This window comes from Gymnoscopelus microlampas (genome assembly GCF_963454915.1).
Source record: "Gymnoscopelus microlampas genome assembly, chromosome: 24".
In the NCBI taxonomy this organism is placed as follows: domain Eukaryota; kingdom Metazoa; phylum Chordata; class Actinopteri; order Myctophiformes; family Myctophidae; genus Gymnoscopelus; species Gymnoscopelus microlampas.
This window is the reverse complement of record NC_139961.1, coordinates 21,482,353-21,505,846: the sequence shown is the minus strand read 5'-3', so window position 1 is coordinate 21,505,846 and position 23,494 is coordinate 21,482,353. Positions and strand designations below refer to the sequence as shown.

The 23,494-nt window shown below is 46.2% G+C and overlaps 1 protein-coding gene across 1 annotated transcript in view; it reads right to left on the bottom strand.

Moving 5' to 3' along the window:
* Positions 1-23,494, bottom strand: part of LOC311040745 (zinc finger protein GLI2-like) — a 115,313-nt gene that overhangs the window by 15,986 nt on the left and 75,833 nt on the right. Inside the window, exons 4-10 of the mRNA XM_084051094.1 lie at positions 22,894-23,096; positions 16,461-16,640; positions 9,131-9,332; positions 8,481-8,673; positions 6,451-6,561; positions 4,463-4,603; positions 98-247 (exon numbers count right to left, since the gene is read on the bottom strand). Of these exons, the coding sequence (XP_083907220.1) occupies positions 98-247; positions 4,463-4,603; positions 6,451-6,561; positions 8,481-8,673; positions 9,131-9,332; positions 16,461-16,640; positions 22,894-23,096 (1,180 nt within the window). The remainder of the gene's footprint in view (positions 1-97; positions 248-4,462; positions 4,604-6,450; positions 6,562-8,480; positions 8,674-9,130; positions 9,333-16,460; positions 16,641-22,893; positions 23,097-23,494) is intronic.

Sequence of the window (23,494 nt, the reverse complement as noted above, 5' to 3'; positions counted from 1 at the left end):
CCGTGTGGGTTTTTTCCCCTGTGTGTGTGTGTACAGTAACAGTATGTGTGCAATGCGCGCAAGAGCACGGAGGTTGCGTGTTTGGTTTTCTACGTACGGTGCATTTGTGTGGTTTCTCCCCGGTGTGTCTCCTCATGTGAACCACCAGCATGTACTGGGCCTTGAACGGCTTCTGTTCCCGAGAGCACTCCTCCCAACGACACACAAACTCCTTCTTCTCCCCGTGGATGTGGTCGTTATTGATGTGCTGTGAACGCACACGCACACGCACGCACACACACACACACACACACACACACACACACACACACACACACACACACAAAACATACACGGTACAACAGTTATTCATGTGCTGCGGATGGCACAGGCACACAGTTGTGTGGGTTAGAGTGTGCACGTGTGCGCGTAAAAGCACGTACAGTACTGTTTCTTCCTTGGGGAGTTGGTGATTACTGTGAATGCACATGCATGCATACGTGGCATATACATACACACACACACACACACACACACGCGTGCGGGAACACACATGCATCAAACAAACAAACAATCACACACACACGTAGAGAGAACTGAAAGATTGGGCTCACAGTATAGATACTGTTGCTGTTCGAGTGGAAGCCGCATATGTCCAATACTTACATACATTCTAAAGTACCCAAAATAACAGACCTACAAGCTCAAAATGTGTTGCATTTTGAGCTTGTATTTTTGCAATTTGTCTGTCACACTGTAGCATGATGAACACATTAAGGCATTAAATTACGAAAAAAAACATTAAAAGTTAACAGCCCCCAACAGCAACGATTATTTTACAACATGCAACTGTGTGTGTGTGTGTGTGTGTGTGTGTGTGTGTGTGTGTGTGTGTGTGTGTGTGTGTGTGTGTGTGTGTGTGTGTGTGTGTGTGTGTGTGTGTGTGTGTGTGTGTGTGTGTGTGTGTGTGTGTGTGTTGTGGTGTACATGGATCGGGTGGGGTGTGTACATTGCGTGTGTGTGTGTGTGTGTGTGTGTGTGTGTGTGGGTGCGTACACTGTACAATCACATGCCACATGTATACACATATGTAACGACAGCATGTGTGTGTGCAGTACGTATATACGTGTGTGGGATCCCGGCGGTCTTTGATGAGACAAACGTTGTCACGTCAGTGAGCAGTCAGAAGCTCTCTGGTCCTCTCCTCTGTTTGTATACATGTCTGAGGGTGGAGCGCCTTAATGCCACACTACTGCTGCTGTTTGAAACAGCTCAGTTTCAGCTCAAAGTCTCATGTGGTATTCCACCACTTGGTGGACAGTAACAAAGTACATCTACTGTACTTGAGTACAATTTAGAGGTACTTTTACTTTACTTGAGTATTTTACATTTTTCAATACTTTATACTTCCACTCCACTACATTCTCGGAGGCAAATGTGGTACTTTTTAATTATTTGAAATGTGTTGATTTTTTATTATCACAAAACATAGTGCACATTCTGAAGCATTTGAGTACATTTACTTTAGTACTATTCTGATGCCAATACTCAATTTCACTTAAGAAACATTTCTGAATATAGGGATTTAGTATTTCTACATTGCGGTATTTCTACTTTTACTTAAATAAAATATCAGAGTACTGTGTTCCACTGACTCTGCCTTGCCGGGACGGGTCAGAACGTACATTTATTTAAATTTAATTCAACAGTTTTAAGTGTCTGCATGCGTGCGAGCATGCACACTTGTGTGTGTGTGTGTGTGTGTGTGTGTGTGTGTGTGTGTGTGGCTATTTAACAGTGAGGTGTAGTGGGATTGTCCAAACACAGCTGTTTCCTGGGATCTCTTAATTACTCTAGTTCTAAATATGGACCAAGTGTCCCCTGAGGATGCTGCTAGCCAAGTGTTGGTGGCAATACAGACTTCATACAGGTTCACAGAGTTTCACTGTCTGAGAGTCACTGAGTTTCACTGAGTTTCACTTTAGAGTCACTGCATTTCACTGAGAGTCACTGCATTTCACTGACGTTCACCAAGTTTCACTGAGTTTCATAGTGGTTCACAGAGTTTCATAGTGGTTCACAGAGTTTCATTGAGACTTAACGGTTTCACTGAGATTTCAGAATCTGAATTTATTCCCAACAAGGTACAATGGAATTAAAAGCTCAGCTTTAAAGTGCAAGACCACATAGCACATTCAATCGGTTTCACTGAGATTCGCTGAGTTGCACTGAGTTTAACGGAGATTCACTTAGGTTTCACTGAGTTTCCCTCTGTCCTTTTTCTCCTTACACTTTCGTAAAGGTATCAATGTATGGCAGTTAACCTCGCAGCTCTAAGGAGCATATGGTGCGTGCACCAACTGGCTGAGCAACCAGGCCCCTCAATATAAGGTAGTTAAAAGTGGTACTCTGTGTTAGGCAGAAGTATACAGGCACACGCACACACAAGCGCACTGCACTGCACTGCACGCACGCACGCACGCACACACAAGGCATGCACTGTAGTGATAACAGCCACCATTGCAGCAGGCAGAGGGAGGCTGGTCTACTCCTGTATACTGCCCTGTTATTTTAGCTCCCATGCTAATTACACCTGGGCATTGGTTTATCACACAGTCTTCAATAACTCAAGTTTCTCTCTGCCTTTGACCCAGAAAATGTTCCCAAATGCAAGGCTCGTACTGACATCATTCAGTTTGTTAAGTCAACAGAATTACACTGGATTTCACTTTAATGTGAGCAGTCCTGGGTTTTAGTCTCATTTAGTCTCATTGAAAGGGCTTGTCATGAATTCAGCAAGGTGTAATTTTAGCGTAAAAAAAACACTTGAAACCCTAGCAAGTCGAGAAGAAAGAAATCAAAGGGGTAGGATATCCCTGAAGATAACACATCACATCTTTATGCCGGGGAGGGGAGAGCCCCCCGACGCTAATCTAAAGCGCTGTATAAACGATAGAGATGAAGAAATACCAGACACGCACTCATATTTGTGGCTCACATTTCTAATGGCGCTGACTCCGTCATTTGGTTCAGAGGTGAGTCGCCGGGACTCGTTTCTACGTCTTTTTCTATTTTCTTTTCAGACAGAAAGTGGAAGGTTCAGACGGAGATGGCTGAGTGACAGAGACCCCCCCCCGCCCCCACACACACACACACACACACCCACACACACACACACACACACACACACACACACACACACACACACACACACACACACACACACACACACACACACACACACACACACACACAGAGCCCCTCTATGATCGCTAATCCCCCTGACCCCTATTCCCACCCCTCTGTCTCTCTCTCTCTCTCTGCTTCAGTGGAACCATGGAATGCCTTAGACTCATTCTACCAGGCCTCTGCTTTGGGCTGTGATGGAAAGCTCCACACAGCCCCACCACTACACTAAAACCCCCCCCCTAAGACGCTGATGACTGTTTTCTGTGCAGCGGCTGACTTTAGAAGTTTCTCAGGGGGGAAAGGTAGAAGAAGGGGCCCTCGGAGCTGAGAGAGGGGGGCCGCACAAGGTCTCCCTATAACGCACATCACGAAAACAAAACAATCCACCTTTCGTCCACTGACTTGCAGTTGAGCTACTGTGTGAACATGTTCCTACAGTATGTTATGTATACGTTACTGTACGCAGCTGAAAAGAAAACACTAAGGTTTTCTCTATTTAAACCTGTACCCTGCAACACAAACAATTTCTGATAGCATTTCAGGCCATGCATGCAGTATGCTCGATATTGATTAAATTCACATTTTGCAACAGCTAAGTTTAAACATTTGCAACAGTATTCGGGAGCTTCCATGCATACTCTCTGACCAAACAGTAATCCACAGTGTTTTCACGTCAGCTTTTGGTGTCACCTCAGCTCACTTGGAACCTCAATGGAGGTGATACAAAACGAAATGGTACCAGGTACTATCCACAACTTTTGCTCGATGGAAAACCAAAGAAATGCGAGTAGAGCCGAATTAAGTAGAGCCAATAGACAGGTTTCCTGTTAGTAAACATTGAGAGGAATATGACCGCGCAGCTGCGGGGGGAAGCCTATGGGTGCGTTTGGAAATTACGCACCGGAGCACACTCGCCTATTAGTTTGTATTGGCCAGTGCGCTCACTGCCGCTCAGGGCTGTATTTTCGAACGCGCCTTCCACCCCCAGGCATGCGCAGATTGCGCATTCTGCTCTGTGATGACGTCGCTCGGAAACCCGTCTATAGCGTGCAGTGGAAAAGCGCCATTCTCTAAAGTTAAACAATACAATTCAGTATAATACGCATATTATGTCATATTATGACACACACAATAGAATCCTCAGTGATAAATAATCCGTCTGTAAGAGTGTAGAAGTGTAACCAAATGGACCCTTTACGGGTGCATTTGGTTACACTTGTACACACTCTGAGTTATCATCAGAGTAAATGAACAGTTGGGACTTAGTACAGTACACTCAAAGAGAAGTTCTTACATGAACCAGTTGTTCCTGAGTGTCGTATTCCTTGGAGCATCCTTCCCAGTGGCAGTTGGTCTCGTACACGGCTTCGGGTTCCTGTTTGCATTCGTCTCTGTCCACGTCATCCTTCATGTCCATCATACCGCACAGATGGTCCTGAGGAGAGCCAAAGGTCACGGGGTCAAATGTTAGGGAAGGAGAAATAAAAATGAAACCGCCTTGAACGTTTTTTTAAACGGATGTGAACCGTCCTCACTGTTGAGTGAGCTCACATTTTTATGAACAGGTGATAGATCTATGTCCAACGTTCGCGTTTAATATTCACCACCAATGCCCACCATAACTTTGGGGCATTCAAAAATAACAGATATACAAGGTCATAGCTGTGCTTTATTTTGTGTTTATTTTGTGATCTGCTATTTTTGAAAAATCGAGAAAATTTGTGCATCTTTGAATATATATTTTTTAAACAAACATTTGTAAAATATTTTGTTCCAGGGACCTCCAAAAATGTTCACATTTAAAAAAAAATAGCAGATCTACAAGCTCATATATCTGCCATTTTTGAATAGCCAAAGAAATCTAAATGCGTTCCCGGTTTTAATGGGTTAAGTGGTTAATTACTGTAAGAACTCACTGCAGTAGAGTCAACTCTGTACGTTGCTCGCTGTGTTCATGTAAAGATACAAAGAAACGGGAAGAATAAAAATGTAGAAAAGGAGAAGTAAAAGTTATAATAAGAAATAATAAACGTGATGACAGCATGCAGTGTCTTCTCCTGACAATGAGAAATTGTCAGGACACACACACACACACACACACACACACACACACACACACACACACACACACACACACACACACACACACACACACACACACACACACACAAACACGTGCAAAGACACACACATGCATTGTCTGAGACAAGAGACTGACCCTAGTGTGCTGTGTTGATGAGCAGGCTGTCCCACCCGGATTTCAGTGTGTCTGCATGTGCGCGCATAACCCCCTCCCCACACACACACACACACACACACACACACACACACACACACACACACACACACACACACACACACACACACACACACACACACACACCTACACACCTACACACACACGCACACAGGCAGTGCTGACTACAGCATGTTTGTCTCTGCCCCACGCACGCTATGTTCATCAATTGTGGTGGCCCCAAGACGACTGCGCGCTCCACCATCGCCATGCATCAACACAAACCTGCCTCGCTATCGGAGAGGAGCCGCAAATTTGTCAAAAGGAGGAGAATGAGGCAAGAGAGAGGAAAGAGGAGAGCGAGAAAGAGAGAGAGAGAAAAGGAGGGAGGGAGGGAGGGAGAGAGAGAGGGAGAGGGAGAGAGAAAGAGAGAGAGATAGAGGGAAAAAGGGGCCCTCAGATGACAATAACGGCCAGCCAATATTTCATTAAAATGAAGTGCTCTGGCACAGTTTACAGTGGCCAGGGAGAGAGAGAGAGGGAGAGAGAGGGAGGGAGAGAGAGGGAGAGAGCTAAGAGGGGAGTGGAGTGGAGTGGAGCGGAGTGGAGGGGGCCAAACGAATGGATGCAAAGCTCTTATCACGCAGAGTTTTTCTCCTAGCCGTTAAAGAAGAAGGGGGTCAGGGGAGACCGACGGGGGTCCCAGGGGCCTGAGTCATGCCATTGATCAGGCCAGAGGAGTCTGGGCAGAGAGAGAGAGAGAGAGAGAGAGAGAGAGAGAGAGAGAGAGATGCACGGCGAGCAGAACACAGCCCCTGCAGCTGTTTTATCGGTTCTACTGCCATTTGTTTTCCCCCACTGTGTTTAAATTTATCATTCTGAGCAGATCCTGGGCAGATGTTTAGATGTTCAGAACTGATACAGGGGATGGCTGTTATAGACATCAGGTGAAGGAGCAGGGAGGTGAAGTCGTTCCAGTGGTCAGAGGTTTCCGACGAGAGAGAGAGAGAGAGAGAGAGACAGCCGGTAGGTTTTTTTGGTCTTACCGGAGAGCAGGGAGATGCTGGCCTCAGCCCCTCCGCTTCGGACTTAACCTTTGACCTTTTCGTGATCATGGGGTCACCCGAGCTGCTCACTGCTGAATCGCCATTTGGGTTCTGAGGAGAGAAGAGAGAGAGAGAAGAGAGAATTGAGCTGGGTGATTTCTCTTGATCCATCATGTCACAATGACAGAGTGATAACAACCTGTGACATCCACACTCTTTACTTAAAGCAAAATGAAAAGACACGGATAAAAAGACAGTGAACAACATAATAATACACTCATAACTACGTGAGTTGCAGCGTGTATCAGGTCCATCATCTGCCCACTTTCCACTGTATCCATCACTAAGACACTTTAAACACCTTACAAACACTTAAAGCGGGCATCGTGCCTCAAAAGAAGTCGATGTTTTATACTCGATGTGGTTTTCGCTTTGAGCCTTGAATGTCCCATTAGTTCAGCCCACGACCATTCATTATGTATAAGAATTTCTAACCAATTACGCACAATTTTCACTTTGCTCTTCGAGCTAGTATAAATAGTGTAAATATTGGAGAAGTGACGAAAATAACTTTTCGGCAAGGGAATGCGAATCCTTTTCTCCGCAATCACGTCCTTTTGTTCTTACGACCGTGCCACACTCGGTTTCCTTTCCGCAAGACGAATGCTGCCCGCTTTAGTCCCTTCCACACCTTTAACACGACCCGAAGAGAACCGTGACACCAACATGCAATGTTTTTATGGAAAATGGAAGATCTTTTTGCATCTGAATAGCATCGGAGTCACAGTGTGTGGGTGATTTTCTCATGGATGGTGTGGGGACTCCCCCCCCTCTCTCCTCCCTAAAACAAACACAAAACACACCCTCTAAGCCCCCCTCTCCCATGTGTATTGCTACTTGCTGATGGGGTCACCATTTGGCATTTGTAATTGGTCACTGCGTAAACCACTAATGCAGACTCCTGATTGCACGAAAGCCACAAATATGGACCTCTGGTCAAAGCAGGAGAGAATCCAGCGCGTCCCCTGTGTCTGTCGTTGTGTTTATTGCGGTGGAAAAGAGAGGGAATGTTAAGAAAAAAGTGAGGCCGGGACAGCGTGGGCTTCGGGAATTGAAGGGTCTCTGGTCTCCAAATGCCACACTCACCCACCGAGAGTTTACCTTTGCGGGGGCTTATGGTTGTGATTGTATGTGAAGTAGCAGACACCGCAAATCATAACAGATGTTGCGCTTACTGCGGAGGGAATTAAGGGGGATGACGATGGCGACATCAAAGGCGCTGATGGAAAGCTGAATCTGCTACGAGGACAAACAAACCGACGGAAAATTACAGCGGCAAAATGCTAGGTTAGCTCCTAAGCTGCCCCGCTCGCCTCGGTCGTCAACGCACCGCTTCCTGGAAAGTCAGGGAGAGAGAAGAGCCCGAATCCTAATGAAAAACTCACTCGAATCACAACAGACGCATGTATTGTCCTTAAGAGGATAAACAAAGCACAAAGCTTCGGGAAAACGTTCCCAGCGTAAAGGAAGACACTGACAGGAAACGAGTTTGTTTTTGCATGTCGACAACATTCACGTGATCAATATTTATCATATATAATCCCAGCAGGGCACCCAGCATTGCCCAGGTGAAATAGGCACAACAGTACTCTGAGATTTGTGTAGTTAAAATATTTCAATATTTTTTGTAGATATTTTGTTGAAAATAGCAAATCTACTTGTAGATCGGCTATTTTCAAATAGCCGTTGTACAATATATAGGGTTAAAGTGGTAAAACAGTTTTTTATGATTGATATATATATATATATATATATATATATAGTTATAAATATATATATATATATATATAGTTATAAATATATAACTATATAACTTTCTGCCCCTTGTGTTGTGTGATCATGAGGCTTAGTCGCTTCTTTTGGGCTTGTTATCGTAGACCTGCCCGCAAAATGTTCTCTCGCAGAATCTGGTCAACACTGCTCAAAATGCCTACACACTTTAAAAGGTTTCATGCCACACGGCTCAGTACCTTGGAGGGTGCATCGCTGCTGTTGTGGCCGCTGGTGGCCAGGCTGGAGAGGCCGAGGGCCGGCTGGCGGGCGAAGGCAGGCGAGGGCTGGATGAGGGGAGGTGTGTGACCGAAGGCACTGAGGCCTCGCTGCTGAGACAGGAGCTGCTGGTAGGCCATGGGGTTGATGGGATGAGGGAACGCAAAGGACGGACTGCAAGGGAGATACAGGGAGCTTTATGATTTTTTGTCTTTGTTTTATCATTTTTACAAATGTGCACAAATTTATGTTTATGCGTATACGTTTTGTCAAAAATGTCAATCAATCAACATGCAATTTCATTCACTGGCGGAGTTAATACAACTACACAGTTACATTTTAAACCTTTAAGCCTGCTACATTACGAAAGCTAGAGCAGAAGAAAAAGACAGCTTCTCTGTCTGCTATAGAACCCCTCTCTGCAAAGAATTTCATGCTTGCGTCACATACATTTTTCAGGTGAAACACTCCAGAAAGCAACGATCCTTTTCTTTCTACGAAACCTTTCCTGTGTAAACCATTTCCTGCGTTCGTGTAACTGCACATTGTGTGGAGTATATCTCAGGCTTAAGGCTGTCACATAAATACACATACGCATAAAGTACCAGACAAACAATCGCGCAGTTTCTACCTGATCCCTCCGACAGAAAGGTGTCCGTAGGAGCTGCTGGCGGCGGAGCTGGATCTGGAGTTGTTGATGTAGGCCACCAGGGAGTTGGGGGAGGTGCGGATCATAGTCTGCAGGTCAATGCTGGCGTCCGACAGCGGGGAGATGGACAGGGCTCTCTTCCTGCTCAGCCTGGGGGTCAGCCGGGGACTGGAGAACCGAGACACTGTGGACACACACACGCACAGGGAGGACACACAGATAAGATGAGATAAGATAAGCTACTACTTCCTGACTCTAGGGCCCTGCGGTTTTAGGCCCCCTGCTCTGTTCCAAAGCCAGGTGAACAACAGCCCACCTCCTTCAGTGCGAGGAGGAGCAGCACCTCCTTTACCGGTGGAAACTCTAAATATTTGCAATCTAAAAGAATGATTCCCCTGCCAGCAGAAATCTATCGAGTCACTCCTCGGCCTCATCATTTTGTCGTTCTCCCATCCTCGCTGGCCCAGGCGTCGCCATCCCTCCCTCCCTCCCCCTGCCTGGCCTGCCTGCGCTATTTCGGGAGCGAAGCGGCGGTGAGGAGCAGCAGAGACGGAAGGAGGAGGAGGAAAGGGAGTAAGAGAGAGAGAGGAACCCTAACGGTTCACTCTGGGCTCCAGCCGGGGACCGGTGTGATTGATGCAGGCGCAGCCTCCCCACGACACTCAAACCCCGTGGAAATAGAACAGTCCTATCAATAAGTGCTCAAGATTGATTCACAGCTAATACAGTAAACAATTTGTACGCTGTGATGGAAACCGGGGCTGGCAGAGGATATTGTGCGGCGGGAGATAAACTCGTCTCTGGTGTACGGGGGAACAGCAGGGGCCTTGATTCCTCTGACGGCTGGAGCGAGGAGGGGAAGGCGAGGGGAGTTTGTGAACCGATGTGGCACGGCGACTTAGCCCATTAAGACCGGGAACGCATCTGTGTGTCATTTTTAGATTGCTTTGGGCTATTCAAAAATAGCAGATCTACAAGCTCATAGCTACGAGCATGTAGATCTGCTATTTTAGAAAAATCGGGAAAAATGTGTGCAAAAACATTTTTGGGAAAAAACTTATGTTGCTATAATCAGTGGTTCTCAAACTTTTTGTATGTCAAGGACCCCCAAAATGATATGTATTTGGCCGTGGACCCCCAACTCAAAATATGTTGTTCCAGGAACCCTCAGAAGCAAAGATTTGAATTAAAAATATTCGCTTTAACATACATATATTTTCAAAGATTTTCACGTTTTTTCAAAAATAGCAGATCTACAAGCTCATAGCACGGCACTCTGTGCCACGCTATGAGCTTGTATATCTGCTATTTTTGAATAGCCCAAAGTATAAGATAATGGTTAAAGTGGTTCCACAGATGCGTTCCCGGTCTTAATGGGTTAAAAAACCTGCCCCAGTGACACACATACTGCAAGTACCAGGACCCCAGAATTAAAAACGAAACAAGATCTCTGTAGCGTTGTAATTAGAAAGCAAATTTCCATCCACTCTCAAATTTGCCTAAACAAGTATGGTCAGTACAGAGGTGGATAGTATACAGTTTGGTAACATTTACGGGTATAATTTTTTTGTTGATATGGAATCTAAACTCTGGACATGCATGTTATCTTTTTTACAACACACAGAAGACAGCTGTTCACGGTGCATTGCGGCAGAAGAGACCGTGAACCCCCAAAGTTTATCCTCTACTTTGTTTCGGGGGGGGGGGGGGGGGGGTTTCGCCGCAAGAACGAGTTCTGCATGAAAGTCAGCGGAGTTCTGTGGCTCTGGAATCCTTCCACATGTGGTGACCTCATTAAGATTCAGACATAACCAATCAATCTGCCCACAATAATTCCCCCGTAATTACTTCAGATAAACATCGCCGAGTCCGGGGTTGTACTTCATGATGCTAAATGAGGGCAATTTACAGAGGATTGATTCCAACTGCAGGCAAATGTATGCAGATCTCTCTGGATCGATCTTAAGACTCCTGGCCTGAAATGTAAATGTGGTTACGAACGTGAAACCTCAACCCCTTTTCCTGCATAATAACACTGGATGGGTTAATAGCTACATATATTTATATATCAATCATTCCGCGGAAAGAAAAAGTAAACAAATATGCTTTGCTTGCATCTATATTTCTTCTCCTTTCTGCAGACTGTTAGCCTCTTTGAGAATGGGGATGATTTCAGAGTTCATTGTAAATCAACCACTTAGACCCCTGCGTCTGTATTCTGGGAAAACTTTCGCAGAAAATAGCAGATTAGACTCGCTCGACAACGCTTGTTAAAAGCCTTATTTAAGTAAATACTATAGTGGTGTGGCTGGCACCCCTGAACAATAGTTACCAGCATGTACGGTAACTGTGGTACATCATGAACCATCCAGACCCCTCGGGTCATCTGGGACAGGTCTGCTTTTCTGAACCCAGAGTCAGAACTAAACGTGGAGAAGCTCCGTTTTTATGCACCACAGTGTCTGGAATAAACTCCAAGAAAACATCAGGTCTGCTGCAATCAATTATTTTAAATCAAACTCAGGGTTACTGAATATTCATTATGACTGATAGGTACATCGGTTGGATGGAACAAATTACTTAAAGACACCAGAAAGTCACAGGTTTGAGCACAACAGTGAATATCTCAGTTATGTTGTTCTGTCGAACAAAACGCTGAACTCGTACCTATACTTCCTCATTGTAAGTCACTGTTCTGAAAGCTGATTGGACCAGCCTCTCTGCAACCTCTACAAAACTAAAACGCTACCAAAAAGCTGCTGCAACACCAGCGAGAACAGCCACTAACAAACCTACGTCTGCTGCTTTGAAAACCAATCCTGTCCCTGCCACCATACGAAGGCTCGCCCTTAAAGCTTTTGGATTGGTTCTGCAAAGCAGTTATTTTTTTAAACTCTGGGAGATTGTCTTCAGGCTAGTTTGAGCGAAGCGTTTAGAGACTGACTTGTGTGTCTACATCGACGGATTACGAAGAGTTAAAAGTTAAAAAAACGAACGGCGGAGAGCTCCTTTAAGATCATTTTGTGTGACCCATCAATTCACAACGCAAGGAATACTACGGCGGCGGTGCATTAGTTTCTATGGGAACGCGCTGCACGCCAGGCTGCACCTGGCGTGCATCAAATGCAGGTCGCAGCCCCGGGTTCCCCGCAAAGCAACGTGCCGCAACGTGCAGCCTCGTCCAACGTTGGGGGCTGCGACAGTGAGAAATGCACTCTAATCTCCCTGGCCCAATAATTCTGCTTGGTTTGCTTTCACTGCTACTCTTAATGGCAGCCGGGGGGGGGTTAAAGGCCTGTTTCTAAATGCGTCGTCCGATACAAATCTTTAACATATGTTATCTGTTCCCAAAAAAAAAATTTGCCGCCCCGGAGACTTTCGGGGGTCGAGTACACGGCAGGCAAACATCTTGGGACGTTTAGTTCCAGGACGTATAGGAATTTGAATGATGACGGGACAGGGACAAAACCCCACAAATGAACGAGCGAACGCACGCACGCACGGAAGGAAAGACGGAGGGAAAAGAGGAAGGAAGGAGGCAAATAAAGAAAAAACAAAAACGCATCAACCTCCATTCTCTCCGGGGAGATCTCAGCTGTGGGTCTTTAACTACATTTCCCATGAGCACGCGACATTACTGCACTGTGTGTGTGTTTGTGTGTGTGCTTTTTGTGGGGGGTTGCGGGGCGTAGCAGTCAGGTTCGCTTAACTAACTAGCTGTTCTAATACTGCTTAGAGTGACGCGCAGCGCGGGTGGGGGCATGACTTATATCGTTGACGTCGGGCAGAAACCTCTTATGTCCATATTTTAACTTTGAACAACATTTTTATTTCGTAAATAAATGCCCTACTTTGTCACACTACAGTGTCACACGAAAGTAGCAAAAAATAGCCAATCTACAAGCTCAAAACGCGCCGCACGGCGACGCGTTTTGAGCTTGTAGATCTGCTATTTTTTAACAGTCTTTTGGACATACAGTATGAGGTGACCATATGCATGGCATTATAGCCCACAGTGGCAAACGGTCCTGACGGAGAGGCTAGCTCCCGAGCCGGGGATGAGCCATTCACCACAATGGCAGGGCGTATCCGTCAACGTTGCCTCCCTTCACCTCTGGGGAGATGTGTTTATTAATGCACCCACTTCCCCCCTGATAAATGGACCAATGGAAACACCCGTGACCCGGCCCCCCTCCCCTTCCCTCTCACCCCTCTGCTGTGATTTATGTAACCAGCCACCACAGGGAGGGGGGGAGGGATGTGTGTGTGTGTGTGTGTGTGTGTGTGTGTGTAAGTTTAGTTGTGTTTAACATCACTGAGGGAACAGTAAGTATAACGTGATAACGTGCAGTAATGTGTGTTAGACCTTTGTAGTTTTTATTTAATTTTGTATCATTGTAAAAGTTGCAGGAATGGTCACAAACGATTCTCTCTCTCTCCTTCCGTCCCTCCTGGTGTATCGTGAACTATTGAAGTGCAGCTGTAACTACACTCTGTACAGTGTGTTATGTACTGTACATGCCTTTGCATTGCCCTCTTGCACTGCATGTGAGGGGCTATTATGCCGGATTACCATGGTTACTAGGATATACATTACTGTCGGGAAGTCATTCGAGAATCCGCACATCTCTCCGTACATCGATAATCAAGCGATCAGTTTCATAATGGCTTTGATGATGCGTCTCATTATAGCACCCATAACTACATCCTACCCCGTTTCTGCGAGCGACTCGACAATGACATTTTCCGCACTCAGAATCCATGAGGTACTTTCCCTTTGTTTTGTAGCCGGGGAAGCCTGCACAGTGTATGTGAGTGTTGGAAACTAAGTTATGACAGGTTTAGTGTGGCTGGCTGGATCATGGCTTTTATGCCGTTGGCAGCCTGCCCCCTCTTCAGTACAGGCGAGCGGAGGCTTTGGCTTCCAGCGCCACAACACAGCAGGGCCCATTCACAACCCCTTTCACCCTGTCTGTCTGTCTGTCTGTCTGTCTGGAAGAGGTGTAGCTGAACCCACAGCCCGCAGCCAGAGGAAATGGTTTACCTAAAAACCTCCAACGTCTGGAAAGCCACGCGGGCCAGCGGCTGCTACTGCAGAGCAGAGTTCAGAGTGTATGGACAGAACAAGCTCTTAAAAAAAATCAACCCCCTTATGCCCTACAAAGTCAAAGAACCGTAAATGTAAACCAGAAAAAGGTCTGGAGTCCAAAAGCATGTGATGATCTTTGGTTGTGAATACAAAAGTTCAACAAGAGAAACAGGTCCAAGGCACTCTTCTGGCAAAAAAAAAAAGATGGCTATTTCATAAAACAGAACTGGGTTAAAACCCACGTGGCGACAGTGGCATGGAAAAAACTTTAACAGGAAGAAGTCTCGAGCAGAACCAGACTCTAGGGTGGGCGGACATCTGCCTCGACCGGGTCGGGGTGAAAGAGAGAGAGAGAGAGGGAGAGAGACAGAGAGAGAGAGAAAGAGTCTAGTTGAACCTAGAAAAAACGAGAGAGGACAGACAGACAAATACCACGAGAGACAACGGTTTGGAAAGCGAGGGACGGAGACAGAGAGCTCAGAGACGAGAAGGAACCAAAGCGGTCCGGTGTTACTGACCCAGTAAACAGAAGCAGCAGTAGTCAGCCTCGCTGTACAAACTACAGCAACGTTAGTTCGCTTTTTTACGATCTTGTTATTCGCTCCACCAGATACCTTAAGTGTCAACACATCTTTAACAGGAAGCAGCGGTTAAATGTAAAAGGGGAAACTAGCCGCTGGTTTCAACCGCACAAACCCTATAGCGTCTATTCTAGGGCAAAACATTCGGCGAAAATAGCACATCTACAAGCTCACGTAGAAGCGGAACTAGACACCTGGGGGACACCGGTCAACTAAGTATATAGGGTTTAAGTGGTCACGGTGGTTTTACCGTTGGTTTTAAGGTGGTTTAAACATTGGTTTTAAGGTGGCACGTTGCAGGGGGAATCAAACGAACCGCAGCCAGACGACGACGCTCCGCACTCTGGCATTCATCATTGGGACGAAGCGTCCACAATCACTCTCCCGTTGCAGACGCGTCTACCCTTTTAAGGTGTCAAGCCACGCGGGTGGATGAAAGTAGGCATTCATTACATTAAATATACCTCCGACCTAACGTCTGCGAGCCTCCCCCGTCGGCCCAGACCTCCCCCCACCCTCCCCTCCCATGGCGTACACTGTAAATGTCATGGCAGTACAATAAGTCCTTGTTGTTTATGGAAAAGTGTTGGCACGCGTCCGGAGAACGGAGAAATACGGCACCGCGCATGCAACTCCCCCCGACACCTGAGGGCCCCTCGGCCTGTTTGAAGTTTTTTGAGGTGAAGAATGTACAGTATACCTCTCTTTTTTCCCCTCTTTTCTTTTATCTTCTCATCTGTGATCTACACGTTTTCATCATCCTGCCCGAGGTCAATGCCCCGAAGCTAGGAATTTCATTCGACTTAACCACGTGAACCCTAGCGTTCCCTTTTCTGGGCATGTCATAATAGATGAACATTCGGTGAGTATAGCATTATCGACAAGCACATCTACAAGAGATGTGTTGTAGAAGGGAAAAAAGGAGGGGTCCAAGCGCAGAACCCTGGGGGACCCCAGTCAATGAAGTATATAGTACTTGTGGTGTACTCTAGACCTGCATCTGCGTTCAATGAACATTGCGACTCATAAGACGACTTCATTGTGAATCTGCAGGGGTATAAGTGACAGTTTGAAATTTGAATGTGTGCATTCTAGATGCACACAAGCTGTTTTATGGTTCGGGGTCGCACATACTTGGCCACAACGTGTTCGGGGATTATTGTTTTCATTGTAATCGCTTTGTTCTGTTGCAATAGGCTCTACGCACAGCAGCCATATTAGAAATAAATTGGGCCTCTTCCTTACTTCCTTCACATGTGTTACTAATGATACTAATGAAGGCTCTGTTCCATTCTGGTCAAACAGAGTCGGGGTGCTGATGTTGTTCATGTTGGCTCACTGGAAACACTATGCTACACCAGTGGGTCTCAAAGTGTGGTCCAGGGACCCTCATGGTTAAGGGTCCATTTGGTTCCATTTGTACACTCTCAGAGTTATGGGGGACCATGAAATGTAAACGTTTGAGAACCACTGTGCTACACGAAATGGAACAGAGCCTTCATTAGCATCATTGGTAACACCTACAGGCAGTAAGGAAGAGGTCCAATTTCCTTCCAATATGGCTGCCGTGCATAGAGCCTATCGCAATAAATAGTGACAGCATTTTATTTTCCGCGTGTACCATGGTTACAGAGTCACTCACCATCCACGGGGGTGATGTATTCGGGCAGGTGGGTGGCGGTGGTCCCGGCTCCCTGCATGAGGAGCTCCCCGTAGGGGTTCCTGTGGCTGGCCATGAGGTGGTAGTACTCCGCTGGACTGCTCCCCGGAGGAGGGGGAGGGAGGCCGAACAGACCGCGCTCCTTCAAGTGCTCATGGGCCACTGTGAGAGAGGAAAGAGGAGAGAGAGAGTTACAGTTGGATGGCTGGATGGATGGAGGGTAGAGTTCTCAAATAAATTAAAAAAACTGCCAAAAATGGCCAGAAGATCGAAAATCGCCGAAAGTGGCCGCTTTCAAGATCTTTTGGCCATTATCTCTGGAATTGAAGGTCCTATCTCAGTTCAAAGCTTGTTGGATGTGTGACCTTGAGGACATTAAGCTTTTCATTTCGGGTTTTTCGGATTTTCAGGCCTAAAATTTTGGTAATTGTTCGGGCCGGCCCAGTTAGGGCCCAGTTAGGGTCGGGCCTTAATTTTCAGGCCCGTTGACAACTCTAATGGAGGGGGAAGCGAGGAGGGAAGGAGAGAGGAAAGGGGGAGGGACGCGAGAAAGAAAGGAGGGTGGGAGAGGAGAGAGGTGCAGAGACAGAAACGGAGGAGAGAGCAGGGAGAGAGGACAAAACAGAGAGGCGAGAGTGAGGAGAGAAGGAGGGGACGACAGAGGAGGAAGTAGACGGTGAGAGAGCGATATTTTGGGAGTTGGGGGGGAGTGAGGAGAGGAGAAGGAGGTGACAGGAGAAGAGAGGAGAGGCTAGAAGAGGAGGAAAGAGGAGAGGAGGTAACAGGAGAGGAGAGGAGTGCTTAAAAGGAGCGAGGAAGGACAACTGAAGGCAGGAGGAGGGTTGGAAAGCAAAAACGGGTGAAATTCCTGTCCCGTCTCTCGCGCCCCCACGCCGCAGAGCTGCAGCAGAGTGGATGAATGGAGCGGAGGGCGGGCGGGGGGGATAGGGGGGTTTCGAGACGAGCCCGGGACCCTCCGACAGAGACATTGAGCCACACACAACAGAGGTGGGAGGGGCGGGGTGGTGATGTGCAACAGCCCGTGTAGGTACTCCCTCCCAACGGGGAGAGAGAGAGAGAGAGAGAGAGAGAGAGAGAGAGAGAGAGAGAGAGAGAGAGAGAGTAAGAGGGGGCCTCTACTTTCTTCTGCATTCCTGCATTTCCTTGACCTCATAAACAAAGTAGTGGGACTGTCTGTCTGTCTGTCTGTATGTCTCTGAAAACTCGAAAACTCCTAAAATCGGACACAGAGTGAAATTCTCAGTGTTGACTCGCGGGTCCATTTGGTTACATATGTGCACACTCAGAGTTACAAATGGATAAATTAACAATGAGGCTTTTTTACTGTGTACATTTGAATCTGTGCTGATGCAATAAATATTACATGAACGATATTGGTGAAAGCATCGAAGCCCCCCCCCACCCCACCCCCCTCCCTCTCTCTCTCTTTCTCTCTCTGGTATAGCCAGTATCCACCCCAAAAAGTCTGCACCCATCCACCGTAGTGTAGAGGAGACCTTGAGAAGCTACAATAACAAGGGGGGCTGCATGGTGTTAACATCTGCACCCAGTAAAGCCCTTTTAAAAGTGTCACGGCCAATAAGAGTCAAATATGAATTTGTTTTACGCCGGAGCCTTCCGTGGCCCTTGGAATACAGCTGTCCGTCCCCGGGGGGAGGGAGGGAGGGCGTTCTCAGGGCTCGGGGCGAGACGGCTTCTGGAAAATCCGCTCCTCGGAGCAGCAACGCGTCACTAACACTTTACTTTGCGCCGGGCTTATTCCAAAAACATTAAACCGTGCATTAAACATCTGGAGAGAGGTGATGTAAGTATACGGGACGCGACGTGCAATAATGCGCTTGATGAAATGTGACCCGAGAAAAAGAAAGAATTAAGTTGTGATAAAGTGTGTGTTAAACGATGGAAGCGTCTGGTCCTGCTGACACTTAGAAAGGGGGAACTTTTTGTCGCTGTTTTTAAAAAAAAAAACAGATTCCTAATCGCACACCAAAGGTGCTGGAAAAGCTCCGCCGGCCAACATGAAACCGTTCGTTTTTACTTTTAGATGAGCGGAGATTTTCCAGCGTGAGTTCTTGGCACACAGAACACTTTTATGAAGTGATTTTCTCACGTTCTCCTGACAATAGAAAGTTTTCACGTTAAATATCGTCAAAGTTACTCTTTAATAAACAATGCTATCGCAGTCACACTGCAAAATACAGGTACATTTGTACACTCTCAGGGTTAAATAAAGCCTGCATATTTCTTTGACCAGGGTCATTACCAAATATTTTCACTGAAAATAACCGATCTACAAGCTCACAACTAGGGGTGTGCCGATATATCGTCCCGCGATATATCGCGATACGTTTTCGTGACGATATGTATCGTTTTGGAAAAAAAGATTATTATTATTATTTTTTTTTACAATAATAATAATCAGGCATGCAAACAGCCCCGAGGTGAAAAGGGTGACAACATGTTGTTTTTTTTCGGGTCAGGTGTCACACTATTGCCCTATTTGGATTCAAAACGGCTATTGTAGCTGAAAAGTTACAGACATGCACAAGTTTGCATGTCTGAATAATGCAAAAACAGAATTATTTGTTTGCACATTTGCTTTTTTTCCTCCCCCATATATTTTCATAATAAAAAAGTGCGTATCGTATCGTATCGAAATCGTATCGAAGTTGTGAGCCCAATATCGTATCGTCTCGTTTCGTGAAATTAGTGTATCGGCACACCCCTACTCACAACTTGTATAGCTATTTTTGCTGAATGTTTGGCCGCAGAATAGCGACACTGGGGTGTCCCTTCGAGTATTATAACATGTGCAGTGGTTGGAGGTGGTCTCCCTTCTCTTCCATTGAGACATTTAGACCCCCAGGATACCTTCTGGTTGACAATTAGTATTAGTCGTAGATGTAGTGAGCTTGTAGATCGGCTATTTTCGCCAAATGTTTCCCCCGAAATAGGGATGCTAAGGTTCATGTGTTTATTCCATTTGGTGGAAGTTTTTTAATCCGAAGCACTTTAGAGTACAATGAGTGTGAGCATGTTTAGTCATGTATGAGGTTCCCACAGTGGGAATCAAGACCATGTTCTTCTACCCATTGAGCATGACAGGGATTTGAACCCTCAACCCTAGCAGCAGTATTCCATCTTCCACACACCACTGGAATGAGGCCATTGTGGAGCAGTTACCAAAAATGCCTCTGGCTGTTTAATGTTTGTGGTTATGTGTGTGGGTGTGTGTGTGTGTGCGTGTGCTCGTGTGCGTGAGCGCATGTGGCATGTGTGCCTGTGTGTGAGTGTACTATGCAAGCCTGTGCATCTGCGTGTGAGCGTGTACATGTGCATGTGTGCACGTGTATGAGCGCGCACGTGAGCGTGCGAGCTCCCGCGAGCGTGCGAGCTCCCGTGTTTGTGTGTATAAGTGTGTGCATACGTACGTGCACGCGTGCATTGAATGCATAAGTATGCGAGACTGTGTGTGCTTGTGGGCGTGCGTGTGCACGTGCACGCACGCACGCACGCACGCACGTGCACGTACCCCTGTCACCTCGCCCACACTAAGTGATCTTTCAGACACAATTAGGACAGACTGGCGTAAAAGAGAACAGGCATGTGCTTGTGTGCTGATTTCATTGCTGAACTAGATCCCCGCACCCCCATTACACCACACACACACACACACACACACACACACACACACACACACACACACACACACACACACACACACACACACACACGCACACATCCTATACAGTATCACGTTTCCACCTTAAAAAGCATGCGAAGTGGCCCTGCATGGGGGAACCGGCCTGGTAGTAGCAGACAGATACAGGCCAGAGGGTTGTTCTTAATCACATGGAAGTCTACGGGGAACGTGACAGAGAACAGGACAAGCCTGGCAGCTAACAAACACTTATGTTTGTGTAGCACATAATCACCACACTGTCAAGCCCTCCGAGTGTCCATTTAAAACCGCTTGGATCCCAGCATCCATATTCTGAGGGGAACATTTAGCCAAAAATAGCCGCTCTACAAGCTCACAACGCGCCGCAAACGCGACACGGTGTGAGCTTGTAGATCGGCTAAGTACAGTGCAAAGTACATTTGTAACTCAAGCCTGTTTAACTAAGACTGGAGGGATTAGGTGGTTAAGTCAAGTGCAAATGGAACCAAAATGGTTCCATTTTGTACTCTCTTGAGTTAAATGAACCCTCGCTGAGTTACAGACTCATAATCTGTGTACATACTCAGTATGTACACAGATTGTATTTATTCAAGTGCCATACTTAAGAATAAATTTGATTTGACTTTGGTAATTGTACTCCACTACATCTCAGGGGCAAATAATGTACTTTTCATTCAACTACAGTGATTTGACTGCTACTAGTTACTTTGCAGATTTTAGATGATTTATACCAAACATACACAAGCTGATAAATGATGATGTATTATAGGTTAAGCACATAAAGTAACTAAAATCAGCACCACTTTTGCCAGCTGCAGCAATAAAGTGATGAACACATTAATGCATTGCTAATATATTGCATAACTAACATTCTGTATGATGAGTACTTTTGCATTTGGTACAACTAAGTACAGTTTGATGCATAGAGGATTTTACTGGTAACATTGTGGTATTGCTACCTTTACTTAAGTAAAAAAAAATGATGATAATCTGAGTACTATTTCAGTACGTCCTGCACAGCTAAATGTACCTCTGAGAGTGTAAAAGATTTACCCGTAATCTGACTCATGATCTGCATCATCTGTCATCGGCCTAATAACGACGCAGTAATAAAAAATACCCCTGAACAAATAAGCTAACAGAGTGCCGTGAGATAAAAAAAAGAGGAAATAAAAATTAAAACGATTTAATGTGACATCACGTCACTCATCACGGAGTGAGTGTGTCTGTGAAGGGTTCGTAACGCGCTGGCCAGCTTCCCAGCGTCAAAACAAACGCTGGACCGATTATATTACACATATCACATCACCGCGATAAAAAAAAGGCCGCTAATAAAAAAGAACAACAATGAAAAATAACCTCAGACAATAACAAAATATTATCCCGTCGTATTAAACCTCAAACACTTTGAGGCGGTTTGTGTAAAAAAAAAAAAAAAAGCCAAGAAACCACAAAGGGTCACCTGGAAGACATAACATCCAACGGCCTGTATACTCCCCCAGCATCACAGAAACCCAAGACCCCCCGTTCTCTTTCAACAGCCTATTTGCATTATTCCGCCGACCGCAAATAGCCCCCCCCCCCCCCCCTCGGTCCCCCCTCCCCAGTCTTATCCCTCTTTCGCAAAGCCTTTATCACGGCCAGATCTCGGCCACAGTGCTTATTTAAGTTTAAAAGCGAAGCCGCATTACGGGGCTGACAGACTGTAAAAGAAGATTTATTCCCGGTCCGGCCCCCGCGCCCCAATCTGTTATTGTAATTCCAGCACTGAAGGAAAGAGTTGTCATCGGGGTCCGGGGCGAATTTGGGGAAGGGACTCGTACTGTGGCGGGGCGCGCTCTGGTTTTCTTTTTTATCAATTTCCACCGGTGTTTTGTTTTAAGAGGATCCCCGCCGAGTATCAACGCACCTGGGGAAACGGTGGGGTCAAGGTTCCGCCCCGCCGAGTAATCTCCAGACATGCTAGGGGCCAAATTCTTGTAATAGTGTTGTGTTGGATGGTGCGACGCATTCTACCTGCAATCACATTATTCATTTCCCCGCTGAATACACGATCCTATCGCACCGCCTTTGTTTGAGTTTTCCTTTGAAGGCGCCCAGCCGTTCCCTGCAAATATCACAACGGGCCTTTAGAGGCCTCTGTACCTTTTCAACGATACCTTTATTAAACACAGCGTATATTCTGGGGGGCGAACATTCAGCAAAAATAGCAGATCTACCAGCTTGTAGATCCGCTATTTTCTCCCCTAATACGTAGCACCAGTGGTGGAAAAAGTACTCAAATGGTGGAATATAGAAATACTTTGTTACAAGTAAAAGTCCAGAATGAAAAATGTACTTGAGTAAAAGTACAAACGTATTGGCGTCAAAATATACTTAAAGTACCAAAGGTAAAAGTACTAAAATGTTTGAAAATAGCAGATCTACAAGCTCACAACGTGTCGCATCGCAACGCGTTGTGAGCTTGTAGATCGGCTATTTTCAAATAGCCTAGGTATAAAATAGGGCTGAAGTGGCTAATGTATGTTTTATAATATCATTATTTATATCTGAAAAGTAACTAGTAACTAAAGTTTTCAAATAATTGTAGTGGAGCAAAAGTACAATATTTGCCTCTGAGATGTAGTGGAGTAGAAGTAAAAGTATTGGAAAATGGAAATACTCAAGTAAAGTACTTTACACCACTGCGTGGTGGACAATGATAACACTCACGTTCTGCAGGGCTGAGGCCCCGGGCGGCAGAGATCATGGACAGGGTGGGGCTGCTGTGCACGGAGCGCAGGTAGTGCTCCATGTGCGGGTGCACGTAATGGTGGGGGGGGCTGAACGGGGACTCGCCCGTCGCCACGGCGGCGGGAGACAGACGGATCAACGAGATGTCGGAGATGACGGGGCTCCCTGCAAGACCTGTGTGACTGAGGGAGGGAGAGAGAGAGAGAGAGAGAGACACAGAGACAGACAGAGAGAGAGAGAGTTAGAGTACAGTTCTTAAAACATGAAATCAAAACACTTCCAATTAGCTCTGGGCTCTTCATCAAGTACCCAGCCTTTATTTGCCCTGGGTGACGGGGAGCGATTAAATGACTGAGATAGCTATGAGTCATATTATCCCTAGGGCTGATACAGCAGCTGACAAATCGGCGCAGGCTGAAGTGCCACAACGTGTTGAACTGTCACCGCAAGATCTTTCGCTATACTGAAGGAACCCAACAACGAATTCCCGCCTGGTCATTTATATATATCTAACGCCATATTCGCACCATGAACATTATTAGGATAAGATAGGACTTTACTGTCCCCAGGGGAAACAATG